General features: G+C 43.1%; 2 protein-coding genes across 2 annotated transcripts; both read left to right on the top strand.

Moving 5' to 3' along the window:
• Positions 1 to 25: 25 nt before the first annotated feature.
• mrm2 (mitochondrial rRNA methyltransferase 2) lies at positions 26 to 4,474 on the top strand. Its single transcript, XM_079520255.1, has 2 exons — positions 26 to 498; positions 2,811 to 4,474. Exons 1-2 carry the CDS (start codon positions 195 to 197, stop codon positions 3,242 to 3,244), a joined length of 738 nt encoding a protein of 245 aa, XP_079376381.1. The 5' UTR covers positions 26 to 194; the 3' UTR covers positions 3,245 to 4,474.
• Positions 4,475 to 11,783: 7,309 nt separating this feature from the next.
• Positions 11,784 to 15,398, top strand: LOC306937182 (tubulin-specific chaperone D-like; the record flags this gene model as incomplete). Its single annotated transcript, XM_079520846.1, has 1 exon — positions 11,784 to 15,398. The coding sequence occupies one exon, from the start codon at positions 11,784 to 11,786 to the stop codon at positions 15,396 to 15,398; it is 3,615 nt and encodes a 1,204-aa protein (XP_079376972.1).
• Between the last annotated feature and the right edge of the window lie 650 nt (positions 15,399 to 16,048).

Here is a 16,048-nt window from a genome sequence, read left to right as displayed (position 1 = left end):
CTCGCAGAATCTGGCAACGCTGGTAGGAACCTAATGTCAGTGCTTTCTTTTTAGCACGGGGAACGTAAACACTCAGCGCCCTCCTCTGCTCCCATGTTCATTCATGGACATAATACGAATTAAACGCATGCTGCGATCGACACAGACGCAGCTTGTGTACACATGATGAAAGATTGTGATCATAAACACTTATAATGTGGCGTCCATCATCCGTTCAGAGAAGATATCTGCACACCACGCTGTGTCTCGTGAAAAAGATTCCGAACAACTTGAAAGGCAAGAGCACGACCGATCAGCGTTGGCTTGCGCGACAGCTCAACGACCCCTTTGTGAAGGCGTCCCACGACAACAATTTCCGATGCAGAAGCGCCTTCAAGCTGCTGGAGATAGACGAGCAGTTCAAGATATTGAGACCCGGCCACAGCGTCTTGGACTGCGGCGCTGCGCCTGGGGCATGGTGTCAGGTGGCGGCTCAGAAGGTCAACTCGGCAGGGACAAGTGAGTGTGACCTCCATGATTACAAAAAAAGTAAAAAAACAAAACAAAAAAAGAAGCTTTCATTTGTCCCAAAATGACTGCAAAAAATTGCTTCTCATTTTTTTCAAATAGGCTTTATACCCTGTATAATAACATACTGGTCAGGCTCCTACTTGGCCTCACCCCCCGAACCCACCTCACCCCTGCCCACTTTGACAGACTGGCATGGCTTAGGGTCGGCGACAGTACAGCATCTTGCAATTGGTCTGGTCCACAAGATTCGATACTCCACCAAGATACCCATGTACCTATACGTCCTTAATGTTAACGAAGTCCACACCCACAACACCAGAGGGAGTGCAACGAACCATGTTCAACCCAGATTCGGCACAAACAAGGGACTAAATTATTTTCGCTCCTATGCCACCAAAATGTGGAACGCCCTACCAACAGTCATTAAGACATGCAAATCCCTTGACTCCTTCAAAACCGCTCTCAAAGGGCACCTACGGACGGCTGCAATTCGAAACTGGCCCCTGTAAAATCTGAATCCCCCCCCTTTTCCCCCTTACTGTATATGTTTCTTTTCCCTTTTTACCTCCATTATGATGAATTCCTGTACTGTTCTTTGTCTATATAGAAGTGTCTATTTGTAGTCTCTTAATGTTTTGATGAATTGAACATGGTGGACCCTGTTGTAAACAAGTGTAATGCTTAATTGGGTCGTCCACTCACAGTTAACAGCCTTTGTATTGAGTTTGTGCTTGAAATGTACTGTAATTCTGCAAACTGTTAATACAATTTTCAATCAATCAATCAATCAATCAATCATATAACGACGCAATGTGACAGCTCCGTTTACAAAATCCTGTACCCCCTCCAACTGTATGCTTTCCCCATTTTCAACTGTTATCACTGTGTCAGTGTCAGGCTAGAGGTATCTCCCAAGATTCTGATAGTTAGTGCAGTGGTTCAGCGTGCAATGTAAGATCCTTTTAATAATAATGAAATGGTAAAATTGGCTATTTTCACATTATTTATCTGTGGAATCGAGTCAAACTAAATGTAATGCCTCAACTCCTTGAATTTCCAAGTGCTTGTCAGGGTGGGGTTCCCACGTTCAAATATTAATTATCATATTTTGGGGGTCCTGTCCCCAGTTCAAATATGATTATTTTGGGGGGTTTCAGCTGGTGCGACTTGAAAGATTGAGAACCACTGATTGTACACATACCAAATCCTCAGTGTTATTTCAAAGTTGCCCCTCCCATGTAGGACAGAGTCGACAGAGTCCCTCTCCCTGCTTAACCCGGCAGGGGACATATTATGAGCTTTTAGGCACTTGAAGTTGTCATCAGTGGTGTAAAGTAACTAGTAAAAATTTGAGGTATCTGTAGTTTACTTGAGTATTTCCAATGTCCAATATGTTTACTTCTGCTCCACTACATCTCGGATCAAAATATTGTACTTTTACTCCACTACATTTATTTGAAAATGTTAATTACTAGTTTCTTTGATTATTAATACAAAACATACATTTCATACTTTATCCACTTCAGCCCTATATACATTTCAGCCATTTGAAAATAGCCGATCTACGAGTTTGTAGATCAGCTATTTTCAAATGATGTTTATACATTTGAAAACTTGAAATGGAACATTCTGCATTAACGAGTACTTTCTCCTTTTGGAAGTAAACTTTTAATTCTGGACTTTACTTGTAACAGAGTATTTCTACATTGCAGTATTGATACTTTTACTTAAGTAAAACATTTGAGGACGTTTTCCACCACTGCTTGTCATGCAACCAGTAGGCGTCCTACTCTACCCGATACCATTGACTACATTTCCCATTGGAAGAGTCATTCCATTCCAACGACTGCAGATGTGCCAGTTACATTGTATTAAAATACTCTACAGATTGTTTAACCCAGTTAGACATGAGGCCGATTCTAATACAATGTCTTCTAAATCCTAAAAGTTGGTGCTCAACCTTTTTCATGTCAAGGACCCCCAGAATTATCTGTATTTGGCCGCGGACCCCCATCTGAAAATATGTAGTTCCAGGGACCCCCCAGAAGCTAAGATCTGAGTTAGAAACATTCGCTCTGAAAGAATATTATGTTCAAAGATTTGCGCCGCATTTTCAAGATTTTTCAAAAATAGCAGATCTATTTTTCAATAGCTAAAGTATAACATAATGCTTAAAACACCAAAAGGGGTTCCGGATTGCAACTTCTTCTCTGCGAGTATATAGTAGAAATGGGAAAAATGAAGCCACAGCTAACATTTTGGTGATTGTTTTGCTTTATCTCCCCCCGGGTCCTCCCCAGATCCAGAGTTGCCCTGTGGTGCAGTTGTCGGGGTCGACATCAACCCACACATTGCGCCTCTGGACGGTGTCCACTTCCTGTCCAATCATGACATCACCGACCCCGCTACACATGCCAAGCTAAAGGAACTTCTTCCTGATGGCCAGGCGCACGTCATCCTGAGTGACATGTGCCCTAACGCCAGTGGTTTCAAACACATGGACCATGAGAGACTCATCTACATGTGTCTGTCTTTGATCGACTTGGCTGAAAAGAGCTTACACACTGGGGGCTCCCTGGTTTGTAAATACTGGGACGGGGCTCTTGCGCACACACTGAGAGATAAACTGTGTCGTGCTTTTAGCAGTGTGAGAACATTGAAGCCGAAAGCCAGTAGAAAGGAATCTTCTGAGCTGTATTTCCTTGCTAGAATGTACAAAGCCCCAATAAAATGACTGTAGTTTTACTAGTTTGCACATTGTTCTTACTTTGGGCCTCTGCTTTGGATAAAACACTGAGCTCTAGGCAGAAAACATTGCAGTGGAGCGTTTTGGCTTTGTACAAATGTTGATATTACCTCAAAATTCACAATTTACAATTGTCCCAACAGACAAGCAATCCAATATATCCTGAGGGCAATGAAACTATTCTGTTAAAATATTTTCAGTTCTGTAAAGAAAAGAAAAGACCAGCAGATGGCACTCTTTAGGCATCAGTAGGACAGCTCTGAAGCTATAGGAAAATCAGTATGGCCTGGTTCCATGAGCAGTTATTTTTGAGGGGCGCTGGCCACTCCTATGTCCAGCTTTGAGGGTTTGTGTAAACACAAGCATTGAAGACAAAAGTGAAGACGGAAAAGTGAGTATTGGCCGGAATGACAATTGTGATGATTTGATTGGTTGAGCACGGTATGACGATAAGAGCGCCCCTCACTTCGCACAAGTGTGATTTTTGAGGGGTGCTATTCCCTCCTATGTCCAGCTTTTAGTGTGCGTGTAAACACAAACTTCGTCCTAACACAAACATTAAATGCCATTAACAATCAATGGCCAGTTTTGAGTGTGTAACCACAAACATTACGTAAATTGTAATTGGCCGGAATGAGATGATGAATAATGATGTACGATGATAAGAGCGCCCCTCACTTCACACTGGTGTGATTTTTATTTACTTCTAAACAGTTCATGCAATATCAACATTAAATTCAAGATTCACCTGACCTGTGTCATATTTCTGAAGAACACAATGAGTTTTCTCTTATATTGTTTTATAGAAGAGTTGTGATAATTAAATCTGGTATTTGTTTTTGCAGGAGAGTGTCGTTTACCAAACCCGGTTGTGTTAATAATTTGCACTGCCAGTCAAGTAGAAATATATAATCATTCTCATTAAGAGCTTATAAAGGGGAAACTGAATGCATAAAAGAATCACGTACAGCATGACTAATGAAAAACAAGAAGCTTTGCTTCTGCTGATTATAGAAGAGAGAGGTCTTATTTGGAATAATTCCTGTTCAGTAGACTGCTCCCATCTGACATTCCGTTTTTAGTCAGTGAGCTGAATACTCTGGGAATGGCTTTTACTTTTGTTTTTCTTCATTGGGGCCTTTTAATGCTTCATCTGATTCTATTCTGATCAGAGTTTGAAACTGCTGTTGGTTATGAATTAAATAGAACTCCATCAGAGCCAATAATTAAATAAACATGAAAATAGAAATTTCCTTTGAAATGACAATACAGAAGCAGCGTGCCCAATATAAACTTGGCAAAGATAACTAAACACAAGTTATACCCAGTTATACCTTAAGCTATTATGTATGAATTTCCATCTATGATGCCAATGAAAGGCATAGGTTCACATGTATTGTTGGCATTCTGTACATTGTCATTCACCAAAACATTATTGATGCACCATGGCGCATAGCTTTTATATTTGCTATCTTTGAAAAGGTTTCAACATTTTGACAAGTTTAAAATGAGGCTTAAGTGATTAGAACCAGGAAACACTTTTACAATATCCAAACTCGATATCTTGTCTCGTATCACGATATCAATATATTGCCCAGCCCAGAACGCCCACAACAGAACAGCAGAGCAGTAGAAGACTAGACTATGCCTCTAGACTAGATGAAACGTGACTGGAACGTGAACAGATGACCAATTTTACTCCTCATTGCTTGTTGTTTAGCCCTCACTTTGGTGTTCAGATCCAAATTATTTCAAAATCACTATGGGATTTATCTAAATTCTATTGGAGCTCAGCCATGCGATGGGATGAAATGATGATTCATTCACAGGGTAATTCACTCTTGTCCTGCCAGCTGGTCGTTTAAATGTAAATATTAGAGTAAATCATATGGGGAACGGTTGGAGTGCCACAATTTCTAAATTCAGTTCAGAGTTGCTACGGCTATAATAATCTTTATATTTGTTGTTATTGTTATTATTGGCGCTGCTTTCGATTCATCATGTGGCTGTTGCCACATGCTGTTGCCAAACAGTTTCACAGAGGCTCATTTCTCTGTAAACCACTGCCTCTTCAATGGTGTGGGATGGTCAAGTTAAGTAACACAATATTAACATTCATACCTGTTTAGAATTAATTATGTTGCCAGGTTACTGCAAAATGGTTCAAGAGCACCCCACACAATTACGTGTCTTAATTATGTGCCCACTGCCCATATTAATTAAGCATGTTTTTTGTTTGTTTTTACCAGGAGGCAGGAGCCTTGCAAAAATGGTGGCAGGGAGGGAGAAGGACGTTATGTTAACTTGAGCCACATCAACCATTTTCAAAATTTGGAATTTTGAAGAATTGGTCCTCCTCACTCCTCACTAATGCTCATTCTCCACAGTCCACATCTGAGACAAAGATAGCACTGAGAAATGCTGTCATCTTATAATGAAGATAGCACTGAGAAATGTTGTCACCTTATAATGAGCATTATGAGGACCAATTATTTGCAGATAAGGTAGAAAAATGCTCCTTTGACATTCACACTGAAAGTGTGTTTCCCTTCCAAGCAGAATGTTACTTTTTGAATCACGATTTTAGCCTTCCGGGCTGCAGGCAGGCAGGCAGGCTGGGCTACTCTGCCATTTTGACATCACATTACCAATTCAAACCCAAACGTCCATCATGGAAAACCAAACACGTACCCCTCAGCTAAAGGGGAATAATAATCTCTGGCCAAGGTAGATATTAGGCTTCTGGCTTTAAGGCAGCTGGCTACTCAGCGCTCACTGCACAAGCTTAAGATATAATGGGTAAAACTGAGCCTTTGTCATGTATGGACAAATTGTTTCTTCATTCATGCAGCAGTGTTAATTGTCCAATATACATGTCCGCTTAAAGATAGCTTCATAAGCACACTAGTTTTACATTTTGACAGGAATTTCATAATTAGGTTTTTTATTTCATTTCCAATTAATTAACTTTCCAAGGGACAGGTGTGAAGCTGTCTTGTTGGGGTCATTGGGCTATCTGCTGGCTGGTGGATTTATAACTGGGATTGAATGGAGGACAAAATGATATTTTACTTATGTGTTGGACTGTGAAAGTTACGGACTAAAGTTTGTGGATTCCACTGTAGGCAAAATGTTTTAACAAAATGAACACTATAGTGTCACTGTCCGTATTGTGTCCACATTTGGTGAAAGAACAGTTCTACAAGATCACAACACGTCATCACAGCAGAATGCTTTGTGAGTTTATACATTGCCTATTTTCAGCGAAAAGATTTGGTGTAGATTTCAAAAAGGACTGCCGCCTAATCTAAACAGACCCAGCTGGGGAACTTCGATCAATGAAGTATAATCCCGAATAGCTAGTTAATAAAATAAATACATATTTTTGAACATTATACGTGAATAATTTAGCCTAGATAATGCACAAAATAGGAACACACTGGTTGAATGTGGTTCAGTTCAGTCTGTCTCTGGGTTTTATAAATATGTATAGGCTATTTATTTTCTCAAGGCATACTATTTTTAGAAACAGATACAAATTGCTTCTTGGCAATATGCCACAATTTAATTGCGGGAGTGTGATCCAAGTGTGATCCAGGTTAGTTAATTTTCTCCACTTAGCAACTCAGGTAAATGAGGTAATGACTGAAAGCCCCTTGGATTACTTAAAGCCAGAGTGGAAACAAGGGAGTGTTTTGGAGTGCACATGGTCATTAATCTTTCCAAAGATGCTGAAGGCAAAATGTGACACGGTACTACAGCAAGTACCCCAAAGACCCCTGCCATGTCAGCACTGTATGGAGATCTGGTTGTATAGAACTACAGTAGCTGAATGTTTCCCTCTACGCGCCTATATGGTAGACAGATCTGCCCACAGTTCTCTGTTGGTTGTCTGGTTTCATTCCTGGAGGGTACAAACACTCACCATTTGACAGAGTATTCCACCAGAGGCAGTGAAAACAAGACTTTTAGAAATCTAGGAAAGCAGCAGGCCGGCCAATACATGAAGAGAAAAAAACACCCCTTTATTTTTGTTACTAATTTTAATGTTGTTTTGGCACACTCATGCTGATTCTCATTTTGCAGAATGTCCCATTTCAAGTTTTACATTTTTTGTATTTTTATGTGGTGCAACCACTCCCTTACGGAGTTATGTGTGTGGGTGGGTGGCTGGGTGTCTGGGTGGGTATGAGCACGAAAACAGCATGGTTGTTTTTCACCACCTGTGCGCAACCTAACACACACACACAAACACACATGCACGTATTAACTGTATATATGCTGTGTACAGTGACAGTACAGTACAGTACAGTACAGTACAGTACAGTACAGTACAGTACAGTACAGTACAGTACAGTACAGTACAGGGTACTGCCCCCCGGGAACCCCCACACAGAGTTGCACCACTCACTTCACACGGGTGTGATCTTTTTTTTGCCAAACAATAATAATAGAGCTTAAGTGGTTAATGTATGATTAGTAATACAAATCTCAATCTAAACAGTTGTAACTAAATTTCAAATAGTGGAGTAAAAAAAGTACAATTTCCCTCAGAGAGAGTGGAGTAGAAAATGTGAAATTCTCTACTAAAGTAAAAAAAAAAAGACCTCAAAACAGTACACTGGGTCAGGACCCATTTGTGGGTCGTGTACACATTGTTATGGGTCCCTAGTACATTTGGTTTTTAATTATTATTATTTCAAAACATTTTCAAAAAACATTCCCAAAAAAGCAACACTTTTATCTCTCTCAGTAATTTCATGAAGAAATAAAAGAAAAATCTAAGAAATTCCATAAATTAGCATAAATATTTAAGAAGTAGGCCTAGTGAAAATAGAAGTTCTGTCAGAACAACACATGAGGATAGAATATATTTTTATTGAAGGGCGATAGCCCCTCCTATGTCCAGCTTTTGGTGTGTGTGTGTGTGTAAACACAAACTTTGTCCTAAACATTAAATGCCATTGACAATGAATGGACAATTTTGAGTGTTTGTGTAAACACAAACATTTGCGTAACACAAACATTGAAGATGAAGGTGAGGACGCAAATTCTAATTGGCCGGAATTAGATGATGTATGATGAAGTACGATGATAAGAGTGCCCCTCACTTCACACTGGTGTGACTTTTGAATATAAAATGAGCAATATATGTATTATGGTTTGGCTTGGATGGTTTGGATCTGCTTTTTATGTAGCCTACTCTGATAAAGCGCATCAGTCCCGACCGTACATAAACATCAGATCCAAAACGACAGGTGGTAGCTGGGGTGGTGGCGGGTGCGCAGCACTGTTTGCAAGACAGTGTTTGGTGAGAGCAGCAGCAGCAGCAGCAAAGCAGGAATGATCAGTGCAAACCTCCAGATTAAATAGAGCGGTCTGAGAATGGAATGAGTGTGTGATTGGATGAGTGGATCGATGTGGACGTGGAGTTGAGGCGGCCCAATGGACCGCCCGCCAGAGTTTCCTGACAGAACTTGCTCTGCGCATGTCTGTGACAGGCACGACACCCATATCTACAAGCTTACAACGCGTCAGATCTGCTATTTTCACTAGTTTGGGTTGGGAGAATGTCTAATTTCTGTTTTAGGTCACGGGCTAAAAAGTTTGGGAACCACTGCTTTACACCATTGGTAGCCAACTATTCAAGTATTCATAAACTATGCATCCCCTGATTCATTTGCTCTGCAGGGTGTGTCTTGTTTTGTCTTAGTGCCACAGGAACATACACATTTGCTTTGAAGTAGCTAACTTGCTACCAATCTAATGCATGATTTAATATTCATAAAGCATTCTTTAGTATTTATGAAATTCCTCAGAACGTTTTTACATGCTAATGCAGATTCAGAGGGCAACCCACTGAAAAGTACTGAAGGAAACCTCTAGTTGAGATGAACATATATCAAATATATATGAATTTCTTTAATCAAGACAGTAAAACAAGTAATTTGACATCAAACGGTTAGCCTACATGCATTTTGTGTTTGTTTGTAATTACACAGTAAATGTTCATCTCTTTAGGCTATGGTTGCATCTTTTGTGCCATTAAATTAAAGCGCACGTGTGTGTGTGTGTGTGTGTGTGTGTGTGTGTGTGTGTGTGTGTGTGTGTCTCTTAGAAGAGACACACAACTGCTTTGTTTTTACACGATGTAAAAAGTTGTGCAAACCATTCTTTATTCAGTTGAGGATGAAACAAAGTGCTCCTCCCTGCCGCTAAACCGCCTCAGAGAACGCTTTTTGGTGGGTATCAGCATGTCAGTGTGTGCACGCACGCACGCACGCACGCACGCACGCACGCACGCACGCACGCACGCACGCACACACACACACACACACACACACACACACACACACACACACACACACACACACACACACACACACACACAGAGACATTTCCTGGTCTGCTTTAAGTGAAAGTATCACATGTCATGAAGTCAAAGTCTGGTATTAAAAATGTACTATAGTAAAAGTATTGGCATCAAAGTATACTTAAAGTACCAAAGCAAGTTCAATATGCATACAAAATCTTTTGAAATTAGCCAAAGTATAGGGCTGAAGTGGTTAATGTATTTTTAAGGGGCGCTAGCCTAGCCTCGGTAGCCTGGTTAATACACCAGACCGAATCAGCCGTTGGCAAAAAAAAGTTGCCTACCAGCGGATTACGGTCTGGCGAGGCTCAGTAGCACGCCTCTTTCCTACAGCAGAGAACAGGTCGGACCAATCGGGACACGGTATGCAATATAGGCGGGCTTTGGTACAGTGACGTTCAATGCTTGAGACCTTTGACTGACAGTAGCTCTGACCAATTGCGTCGAAGAGAAAATGTTCCCCGGGAAATGAAATCCAAGTGGAGCCAGCCCAGACTGATATACCGCGACAGTGTTGTGTGATATTAGTCTGGCTTATTAGCCAGGCTATAGCCTCGGTCCCAGGCTCACTTAACTGCGAAAAAGAAGAGCCTGGTCACAACCTAAGGCAGAGAAGCTATCGAAAGGCGGGACTTCCGCCGTGTAACCCCCCCCCCGGAAGTTAACGTTTTTTGACCAATCGCAGCGTTGTGTTCCCGAAAATGTATTCCCGCTGAAATGATCATTGGGTGAGGACTAGTAAACACAGCCGCACCGCGTGACGTAGTTATCTTACACGCAACACTTCCGCCACTTCCGCTGATAGTCTTTTCAGCGTAGGTCTTGGCCAGGGTGGCGCTAGCCCCTTCTATAATCAGCTTTTGTCCCCACATGTCTCAAGATTTGCCATTGACAATGAACGGAGAAATGACATCAGAATTCCGCTAAATATGACGTAAATTAAACATCAAAACATTAAACGCCATTGACATTGAAGGGAAAATTTACGTCATATGTAAACGAGCAAACCAGCTAACCAATCATAGGCAACAGGCATTCTGATTGGCCAGTATGAGGTGATGCATAATAATGTACGTATGTTGATAAGAGCTGATAATTCCGCTAAATATGACGTAAATTAAACATCAACACATTAAACGCCATTACATTGAAGGGAAAACTTACGTCATATGTAAACGAGCAAATCGGCTAACCAATCACATGTTGGTGGGAGCGCTTGGCCAATAAAGGACCACCGTATGTAGCAATGTCAAATGTCCGCTAACATAAATTTATGTACGATGACAAGAGCGCCCTCATTTCATACGGGTGTGATTTTTGTAATAGTAATCAAAATCTACAAAGTAACATCATGTTTGAGAGACGTCTCAAACATGATCATCATACATCACATTCCGTGCTCAGCCAATCAAATTATCACAATTGTCATTCCGGCCAATCACTTTTGGCGTCTTCACTTTTCTGCCCTCACTTTTCTCCTCAATATGTACTTTGCTGTTTGCCAATCAAATCATCGCTATGGGGTGAGCAGCCAATCATCAGCCAATGTTTGTGTTCACACAAACCCTCAAAGCTCGGCATAGGAGGGGCTAGCACCCCTCAAACATCACACTTGTGTGAAGTGAGGGATGCTTTTATCATCATACATCATCATACATCAGCCAATCAAATCATCAAATTCCGTGCTACAAACACATTCCATGCTACAAACACACCTACACACAAAGCTGTGCATAGGAGGGAGGGGCTAGTGCCCCTCAAAAAGGAAATACCTAAAAATTGTAAAACAAGTATTGAGTTTACATGTCCTTAGTTACTTTCAATCGCTGCATCCGAACCCTCAAGTTTTAAACCCAACTTAAATCATAAACTAGCCATTCATTAGATTTTTCCCATGGTGCTGGCCAACAAGCCATGGGCATGCAATGCCATTAAATTCAGAACATGCCTGTGCAAGGTTCCGTGGTTAGGTTTGTGTTGTGTGACGTCAGACCAGTGCTCAGGGCCTCCTATATAAGGTGTTGTAGGGCCTTCAAGCATGAAAGGCAGGGACAGGGTTACTTCTGTATAGGGAGTCATTTCCACTTGATACCAACCACACAATAGTTAATTCCTCTGTTTTAAAAAATTATACAACTTTGTTGTTAACGCAACATGGTATTCGCCGAGGTGGAAAGTGCTAGTAGCGGTGATGAAGGAGGGGAACCTCACATAATGTTAATCTTGGAGGGTTTCAATGAGAGTGCAGAGGTCCGTGCTTTAATCGCCAGCCTCCCAGAGGTGCACGGGAACAATATCACAAGGGAGTCCACATCAGAGAGATTCCTGCTCATCATGGATAGATACCAGGAGCAGCCACATTTGCTGGATCCACATCTAGAATGGATGGTGAACATGATGTTGGACTTGGTAAAGAGTGAGAAATCTATGCTGGTTCACCTGAGCTTCAAATTTCTCTACATTGTCTCAAAGGTGAGGGGTTATAAAATATTCATGCAGCTCTTACCTCACGAGGTTTCTGACATTCAGTCGGTTCTGGACCTGCTGTCTAGGCAGGATCCCAAAGACCCGGAGGTTTGGGAAACCCGCTACATTCTGCTGCTGTGGCTCTCCATGACCTGCCTCATACCCTTTGACCTCTCACGTCTGGACGGCCATCTAGACTTGGACGTCGCCCAGGCCAGAGAGCCCACCATGGATCGCATCCTAGCTATTGCCAAATCATATCTAACTGTCAGTGATAAATCCAGAGATGCTGCATCTGTATTGGTATCAAAGTTTATGACACGCCCCGATGTAAAACAGAAGCGCCTCGGAGACTTCTTGGACTGGTGCCTCACAACTATATCCCAGACAGATGACCAGTCAGGGGAAGGAATAATAGTGCTGGATGGTACCCTTCACTCCTTGGCATCGCTTTTCAAACATGGGAAACGGGATGACTTTCTACAGTATGCACCTATGGTTCTACAGTGTCTGGAACAGAAGCATCTGTCAGAGAGCAGCTACGCTATGTTGAGGAAGCTTGGAGTTAAACTAATCCAAAGACTGGCCCTCACCTTCCTCAAATCACGTCTGGCCAAGTGGAGGTACCAGAGAGGAAGTCGCTCCCTTGTAGTCAACCTGGCTGTGTCTGAGGCTACTACAGATGTTGAGGCTGTGACTCCAGATGTGGGGACTCAGGATCAGGAGGACTATGACATTCCAGAGGAAGTGGAGAACGTCATTGAGCAACTGCTGGTGGGATTGAAAGACAAGGCAACAATTGTCCGCTGGTCTGCAGCTAAGGGCATTGGCAGAGTGACTGGGAGGCTTCCAAAAGAGTTGGCAGATGAGGTGGTTGTGTCAGTGTTGAGCTGCTTAAGCTCCCAGGAAATGGACAATGCTTGGCATGGTGGTTGTCTGGCGCTGGCGGAGCTGGGTAGAAGAGGCCTGCTGCTGCCCTCCAGACTCAAAGAGGTTGTTCCACTCGTTGTGAAGGCCCTGACCTATGATAAAAAGAGGGGTAAGTGTAGCACCGGCTCCAATGTGCGCGATGCTGCCTGCTATGTGTGCTGGGCTTTCGCCAGGGCCTATGAACCTTCGGAGCTCAAGCCTTTTGTCAACCAGATTGCCAGTGCACTGCTGATCACAGCCTTGTTTGATCAAAATATCATCTGCAGAAGAGCTGCATCCGCTGCTTTCCAGGAGAATGTTGGAAGACAGGGCACATTTCCTCATGGTATTGACATCTTAACTGCTGCAGACTACCATGCCGTTGGAAATCTTAACAACTGCTACCTGACCATTAGTTTCTACATAGCTAGTTTGTCAGAGTACACCAAGCCAATCATAGACCATCTGGTAGCCATGAAGGTCAAGCATTGGGATGCGGTGATAAGGACGCTTGCGACCAAAGCTCTTCACAACCTAACGCCTCAAGCACCTGATTATATGGCGTCAACAGTTTTACCCAAGCTGTTGTCTGTGGCGATGGGTACTGACCCCTACAGTGCTGACCTTGACTGTATTGACCTATACAGTGTTGACCTCCACATTACTAGCCTCCACAGTCGCCATGGAGCTATCTTGGCATGTGCTGAGATCACCCATGCCCTGCACAAACTGGCCACACAGAACAACAGATCTACAGTGGACTACATCTCTTCGGTATGTGTGGACGGATTAAAGAGCATTCACCAGAGGCTGTTTGACAAGAAGCATTACCGGGGATGTGACGGTAAGCTGCTGCGGCCAGCAGTATGTGCTCTCATAGAAAAGATGTGCCTCTCCAAAATGCCTTTCAAAGGCGACCCTGTAATTACCGGCTGGCAGTGTATGATTGATGACACCCTGAACAGCCACGACTTGATGTCCAGCAAGGATGCAGTAGTGTTAGCCCTGGCCGCTTTGTGTGAGGAGAATTACCGAACAGAGACGGGCCAAGCTGACTCCAAAATGCAGGAGGTCTTGGTTTCCCGATACATTGCAGGGCTGAACAGTCCAGCAGTGCTGTCTCGTTGCGGCTCAGCCATGGCTCTAGGCTGTTTGCCGCGATTTATGATCTGTGGCAAACTGCAACAGATCCTCAAGGGCCTTCTACAGTCCTGTAAAGAGAGCCAAAAGCAAGCAAATCTCACAGAGGCGAGGTCATATGTGGTCAGAGCCATTGCTCAAGTGTGCCTGACAGCAGGTGTGCAGGCCAGTGGGTCCCCGGACTCGGTCGTGTGTGTGGAGAACGTAGCAGGTGTGTACGCAGCCCTGCTCGACTGCATGGATGACTATACCATAGACCACAGAGGTGATGTGGGGGCCTGGGTGAGAGAGGCTGCCATGTCCAGTCTGTTGGATGTCAGCCTGCTGGTGGCCAGCGATGCTCCAGAGCTGCTCTCCCCAGATGTGGTGAGGCGTATGATGTGTTCCCTGGCCCAGCAGGCAGCTGAGAAGACAAACCGCTACAGAGCCCATGCTGGCACAGTCCTTCTGTGCCTCCTCCACAGCACAGAGCCTGCGGTGCTTCATATCCCCCACCGGGAGGAGCTGCTGAGCATTTTCCCCGTTGAGAAGACGGCTAGTCTCAACTGGAAAGATCCATCCCAGGCCTTCCCCTATATCACCCAGCTGCTGAGACTGCCTCAGTACCAGTATCACATTGTCCTGGGTCTCACCGTGTCAGTCGGAGGAATCACAGAGTCCACGATGCAGTCTTCCTCCAAGTCTCTGTTTGACCACCTGAAAGGGATCCAGCAGAACGCTGCTGCTCTTGGACAGTTTGCTGACACGCTGTTGAGCATCTTCAGAGACCACCTTCGCAATGACAGGGTGTCTATTCCTTTCCTGAAAATGTTGGATCAGATGCTGGCTAACAGCTGCTTTGAAATCTTCACAACTCAAGAGAATCATCAGTTCTGTTTGGACATGTTGGCACTGTGTTGCAAGGAGATCAGGAAGTCCACGGACTTTCACAAGCTAAAACCGTGTATCGCTGTGTTCTGTGGACTGATCCAGTTTCCAGGCAATGTGCGGAAGACTATTCTGCAGCAGCTGCTGCTGCTGCTCTGTCACCACTTTCCCAAGATCAGGAAGACCACGGCCAGCAACATGTATGAGATGCTGCTGATTTACGACGACATCATCGAGACAGAAGTGTTGGATGATACTATGACCCTGCTATGTGACACTAATTGGGATAGTGAAGACACCGATATGGTACGGTCACAAAGGAATCAGCTCTGCGATTGGTTTGGAATAAACAGGCCCAAAGTAATTGCTAAGAGCTCTGTCCACTAGGTATGTGGTTCATTCCAAATGTGGCCATATAAACACGGCATCATCTCAACCGAGGACGACATATGGAAAGTGACTGCAGCCCTCACAGAGAGTCGCATTGTTTGTCTAACTACCGTACAAAACAATTAAGGCATGCATCAATCAAAACAAAATGCAATCCGTCAATTTTCTTTTTTTTGCGACGAGAGAGACGACAACAACATTCGAAGACCAAAGTTGCACAAATCAGCTCCATCTCCATCTCTACTTAGTTTATTCATTTATTTGTTTATTTCGACGGGATAGCGTTATATTATTTTTAGAATCAGCCTCTGGTCTAAATAGGTTAACAACATACTCTTTTTCCCATTGGGTTAACTCTACGTCTTAGAGTAATAATAAAATGTAAGTTCCGTAGACTTGCGTACAGGACTACAATCACTACTGTAACACTAAACTTAATGTTAGACAAATACCGGTAGATAAAACATCTTGATGACAGCAAAGACACTTTACTTTACCTCTAATGTAATGCCAATTAGAGACATCTCTTTGAAAAGGTCTGTAATTCAGTAAGAAATCATTAGGTTTCTAAACCAATAAAAGGTGGTTTGTTTTAAGATTCATGCCTGAACCAAGTAGGTCTACTTGTGTGCAAGGTGCAAGTTGGC

Source organism: Electrona antarctica, assembly GCF_951216825.1.
Source record: "Electrona antarctica genome assembly, chromosome: 14".
In the NCBI taxonomy this organism is placed as follows: domain Eukaryota; kingdom Metazoa; phylum Chordata; class Actinopteri; order Myctophiformes; family Myctophidae; genus Electrona; species Electrona antarctica.
This window is presented reverse-complemented; position numbering and strand designations above follow the sequence as displayed.

What these genes read in the sequence shown, in the direction of transcription:
- mrm2 (XM_079520255.1), top strand. Translation starts at nt 195, where the DNA reads ATGTGGCGTCCATCATCCGTTCAGAGAAGATATCTGCACACCACGCTG. An exon ending in GGTCAACTCGGCAGGGACAA is followed by an intron (nt 499 to 2,810) that starts GTGAGTGTGACC and finishes GGTCCTCCCCAG; the next exon opens with ATCCAGAGTTGCCCTGTGGT.